Genomic DNA, 5673 nt, shown 5'->3' on the forward strand with positions numbered 1-5673 from the left:
TACAAACACCGAGAAATCCGGAATGCGGGTGGTCGCTTGAGCCATCGGGGTTGTTTTGTGGTTGTTGGTGTTTTTTTGTTTTTTTTTTCTGAAGCTGGATTTACCTCAGATTTTCCTGTATCTAGGTGACCTTTTGGTTGCAGGGATACCAGGTACCATTTGATTTTTTATTTGACTGTTGCTGTGAAACTGGTTTCATGCCTGATTGATCGGAGACTCGTACTGCAAAGGGCTGTGTTTGTTTGTTGACATGTTTGGGGGTGAAATACGTAACTCCCAGTGTCCGAGTACTTTTTGGAAAGTGGTGGGAGGGGGGGATGGGTCTGCAGAAACTGCTGTGCTCTTAATATAAGCTTCATTCTGCAAAATATTGGCTGTAGCTCGTCTCGGTTCCGATACGTAGGGCGACTCAGCTTCTTGTTGTCCATGGATGTTTTAGCCCACAGTCAAATTCACTTAGTAAAAGTTAGTAAAAAGGCTTGTCTGTGCAGTAGGTGAAGTGTGGATACTGTGGATAAACATGCTAGTCGAGTTATAATAAGTTCTGCTGAGAAGAACAAAACCTGAACTATTGGAAGCCCGTGAGATGGTTGTTCGGGTCTGGTATCCACCGAAGTGCTTGGAGATGAGAGAAACCAGCATTCCCCCCTAAAAAATCTCTTTGCAGCTCCGTTCCTACTAATATATATTTATGATTTTAAACCAAACTTTTATCAGGCCACAAATAATCTCTCTGCTCTTTTTTTATTATTCTCAGATATATTTACCAGACTGTGAGAGTGCAGGACCAGGGCATTTTTTCTTTCTTTTTTTTTTTTTTTTCCCCCTATATGTGACCCAGATTTTTATTTGCTGAAGTTTTAAGGTGTGCTTGCCTATCGATTATGTATGAAGTTTAAAATTTACTGATGTGGGAGAGATTGCTACAAAACTCATGCCCCAGTGTAATGTTAGGCCTATAACTGAGATTTCCTGGTACGCAGTGGTTCGGCTAGTGGTTCTGAGCATGAAAATTCACTTAGATCCTAATTTTAAGCCTTAACAAAGTTTCCTGGTTTTCAGAAATGCCGGTCACTCACAGCTGCAATTGATTTCTCTAGAAATTAGGCTTGTTCAGCAATTAAATCAGGGGTAGGTGATTATCTGGGAGTGACTTTATGTGAAAGTAGGCATTTCACTCTGAATATTTTAGAATATAGGAATGTGGTTTGATATACGTAATGATGTTCTAATAAAATTTGTGCTTCAGGGTAATGTAGGCATAGGGCCATCGTTCTAAGTAAGGGCGAAGAGGTATTTGAGTCACTGATTTTAAATTGAGGATTTTGTTCTATTTTTGTAATTTTGCTTAAAATACTGTTTTGAAGTAGTGTCAAGTAAAGGCATGAAGCACTAAATTAATTATCAGAAAATTAGTACAGGCTGAAAGAAAAATAATGCACAGCATTGATACTGTAACTGTTGGCACTTGAATTTCTACAGTTCTAATGATAGTATGGGCCAATTCCTTTTAAAAAAGTATGGTTTTTTTTTTTGTTTCTACGGGGTTTTCAGAATAATGGGGGCTAGGTCATGCGTTTTGCTCCCTGACTCGAGAGAGTGAGATGGGAGGGGTGTGTTTAGGGTCTATTTTAGAACAAGGCTTACTTTGCCTTATATATTCCTCTTGCTGGCTGCCACGGAAGTTTGCATAATTACAGATCCATTTAGCAGCGCGGCATCTCCACTTCATCTGATCCCCTTCCTCCGTGGCAGAAACATTTCCCATTCACCTTTTGCATTACTTCTCTCCCTGCTCAGCTCATCCTTCGTGCCTCCTCAGGTGGCTGTACAAGCAGTTTGTATAGCTGTGAAGGGGCAAGTCAGCCCCCCGCCTCCTCACAACTTCTGCTTCCTTCTAAAGCATCCTGTGTTACGCTGAGTGGTGAAGAGAAACCCTCTTTAGCACACCAGCCTCCCTGACTTTGCTGTCTCTGTAGCATGGCAGTGGAAGGCCTTTGGAGGAGCAAAGCTGTCCTTGGAGGAGCAGAGCTGTGATGAGCGATTTCCATGGGGTTTATGTCCTGCCTGACACCGATGCGTCCTCCTTTCAGGGTCTCTCTGGTTCCCCTCCTTCCTTGCTACCCCACATCCCTATTTTTCTCCCAGGTCTCTGGCTGAAGGGCAGCCCACGATACCACTGGCACCGGCCACGGGGCTGTGGCCAGTGAGAGGGGGCGGGTGTTGTGCTGACCTTGCCGAGCCATTCCTTTCGGGGAAGGGCGGGGAGCAATAATTTGGGTCTTTTCTAACTGCTGAGCGGCAGTTTTTCCCTCGGACCCCGTCGGGCTGTCATGTCCTTGAGACCTTTTCCTTCGGTTTGATTGAAATTGGACAAATGGCTGAGAGGTGATGGATGGGGCAGGGAAACGGGACTGGCAGGCAGACGGAGAGGAGGATAGACAGAGTGAGCGGATATGCCTTGTTTCCTTAGGAAATTAGGAAATTTCCTTAGGAAGTCACACTGTCCTGTCATTTATTGATTTTGCTTCTTTGTATATGTCTTTGCTAGTTATGGAGACAAAAGGATACCACAGCTACCCAGAAGGCTTAGATATGGAGAGACGGTGGGGACAAGTTTCTCAGTCTGTGGAGTATTCTTCTATAGGTGCTGGAGAGCAGACTGGTGACAGTAACTACATGGAGATTGTAAACGTAAGCTGCGCTGCCGGTGCTTTTGCGAACAGCAACGCTCAAGGAAACAACAAAGAAAAACCTGAGCTACTCTCCTGCCTGCAGCAAGACAGCAGTCAGCCTGGTCTTTTGCCCTCCGACATCAAAACTGAAACGGAGTCGAAGGAGCTGTCAGCAACGGTGGCTGAATCCATGGGGTTATATATGGATTCGATCCGAGACGCCGATTACCCCTACGATCAGCAGAACCAGGGGAGCCCGGGAAAGATCTACCAGAACGTGGAACAGCTTGTGAAGCTCTACAAGGAGAACGGCCATAGCTCTTCTCCCCTCCACAGTGCCAGCAGGCCCTTGAGGTCTTTGATGTCGGACTCCGGGAGTGCCGTGAACGGTGGTGCCATGCATGCTATTGTCAAAAGCCCCATCATGTGTCAAGAGAAAAGCCCTTCGGGCTGCAGCCCTCAGAACATGGCTTCCTCGGTGTGCAGCCCTGCAGGGGTTAACTCCGTGTCCTCGACTACTGCTAACTTTGGGAACTTTGCCGTGCACAGCCCCATCGGTCAGGGAACCCCTCTGTCATGCTCGCCGAACGTTGAAAACCGGGGGTCTATGCTGCACAGTCCCGCGCACGTTAGCAACGTCGGGTCTCCGCTTTCTAGCCCTATAAGTAGCATGAAATCGCCGATTTCTAGTCCTCCCAGTCATTGCAGTGTGAAATCTCCCGTCTCGAGTCCCAGTAATATCACGATGCGATCTTCTGTGTCCAGTCCTGCGAACCTGAACTCGAGGAGCTCCATTGCCAGCCCTTCCAATGCCAACAACAGGTCCACTCGCTCCAGTCCGGCAGTTAGCACTGTGGGATCGTCCATCTGTAGCCCCGTCAACAGCTCCCTAGGATTCCCGGCTTCCGGCACGCCGGTGGGACCTAGCAGAAGCCAAGACACCGTTCCCAGTCCAGACACGAAAGACAAGGGTGCTCAAGAACTCCCGTTTCCTAAGATGGAGGAAATGGAGAATGCCATCTCCAACAACAGTCAGATGAACCTTGTTCAGTTCATAAAACCCGAGCCAGACGGTTCGTTCGGCAGCGCGTGCATTGGCGACAGCAGCAAAATAAACTCCGACTCCCCTTTTTCAGTACCGGTGAAGCAAGAGTCAGCCAAGCATCCTTGTTCTGGTGCCACTTTTAAAGGGAATCAAACAGTAAATCCTTTCCCATTTACAGATGGCTCGTATTTTTCTTTTATGGATGACAAAGACTATTACTCTCTTTCCGGGATTTTAGGACCACCTGTTTCTTCGTTTGACGGAAGTTGTGAAGGTAGCGGTTTTCCAAATCCAGGCCTACGTGTGGGAATTAAGCAGGAGCCTGACGATGGCAGCTATTACCAAGAAAACAGTATACCATCCTCTGCCATTGTGGGTGTAAATTCAGGTGGACAGTCATTTCACTACAGGATCGGTGCCCAAGGCACGATATCTTTGTCGCGGCCGGTTGCTCGGGAGCAGGCGTTTCAGCACTTGAGCTCGTTCCCTCCCGTCAGCACGCTAGTGGAGACCTGGAAGTCGCATTCGGAGTTGGCATCCAGAAGAGGTGATGGGTATCCAGTTCTAGAGTACATTCCAGAAAACGTGTCCAGGTGAGCAGGCAAATTATTACTTTTTTACTCCTTCCCCCTCCTCGCTTCTTTTTTTTTTTCTTCTTCCCCTGCATTAAACGAAGAAGGCATGAGTTAAAATGGGGACCAGTGCGGTATTTCTCAAGCTGATGTGTAATTCTTTGTTTGCATTTCAATTCTTATCATTAGATTTGCTGGTTTCTTGCTGTATTTTACTCTGCCTTTAATAAAAACAAAGCGCTGGCTTTAATATTTAAAAAGAACATATTATATTCTATTGTTATTAGAATCGAAAGTGTAGCTTTAGTATGTTTATGAGCTCTTACTACTATAAATGTTGTTTTTCCCATAATGAGAACTTAGTTAAATTGCTCTCGTGTGTCCTGTAATGGTTATTCTTTCTTAGCTGGTACTTGAATATGTTGTACCTCAGATGAAATGTTGAGATGAGGATAAGAAGATGATAGTGTCGGGAATCTGGTTTTGTAAGGATGCATGGCTATAAAGGATGCATGGCTGTAAGTTTGCACTGGACTTTAACTGGTTAAGTTAAAAACCTAAACCTTACAAGCCTATGGCAACATATTATTTCTGTATTTTAACTGTAGGAACATTTGGTTTGTATATATAGAAAAATGCCTCCAGAAGGAGGAGGACTGCTAAAACTTGACACATTTGAAAGGGATGAATGGATAAACTGATCTCCTCACTTTTGGTGGAAGAGAAATAGGCAAGTGTCGTTGGAATTTGTGTTTCTTGGCTCATTCATGGAAGCACATACTTCTTTGGCAAACAGGTGTTCATGTATCTCATAAAGGATGCTTACTTCCTATCTGGTTTCATAGTCAGTATTACAAGTTATTAAGTGTATCTGACTGCATGGGTGAGTTAAAATAGTTACATAGCCTCTTTGGGTGTCAAACAGGCTCACCAAAGGTTCATGCTAAAGTTCAGTGAAATACTCAGTAGCAAAATTTGCATTTGCCTTTTCTCAATTCTTTTTTTCTTGTCGCAAGATACACCATCACCCTCATTGAATGAAATGTCTGCCTTATTCTTGGAGTGGGGTGAGGAGGATGTGTAGTGTTTTCTGTATTTATACGATGCTATATATTTCCGAAAAAAACAGTGTTGTGGTGAAAAACGTAATACTGAAAATAATTCTGCTTTTGGAGAGGAAAACCAGCCTACCTACCCATGAGGAAAAAAAGACCTTAAATATTTCCATTTTATCCTCTGATCTGTCCAATACCTCTATAATCTCCTTATTCTTCAAGCCATACTTTGCTTTTTCTTTGGCCATTTCAAATATGGTCTCTAAAGAATGCATTTTTTAATGTGTTTTTCTCAGCTTGAAAGGGATATATCATACCTTCCTGCT

At 44.5% G+C, this 5673-nt stretch overlaps 1 protein-coding gene across 1 annotated transcript; it reads left to right on the top strand.

Moving 5' to 3' along the window:
* The first annotated feature begins 2275 nt into the window (after positions 1-2275).
* LOC104272353 (mineralocorticoid receptor-like) lies at positions 2276-4317 on the top strand. Its single transcript, XM_009867321.1, has one exon. It carries the CDS (start codon positions 2539-2541, stop codon positions 4315-4317), a length of 1779 nt encoding a protein of 592 aa, XP_009865623.1. The 5' UTR covers positions 2276-2538.
* Positions 4318-5673: the final 1356 nt, after the last annotated feature.

Source organism: Apaloderma vittatum, unplaced genomic scaffold (assembly GCF_000703405.1).
Source record: "Apaloderma vittatum isolate BGI_N311 unplaced genomic scaffold, ASM70340v1 scaffold39073, whole genome shotgun sequence".
Lineage (NCBI taxonomy): Eukaryota > Metazoa > Chordata > Aves > Trogoniformes > Trogonidae > Apaloderma > Apaloderma vittatum.

Excerpts from the sequence above, each read along its gene's own strand:
- LOC104272353 (XM_009867321.1), top strand. The coding sequence starts at position 2,539 with ATGTCTTTGCTAGTTATGGAGACAAAAGGATACCACAGCTACCCAGAA.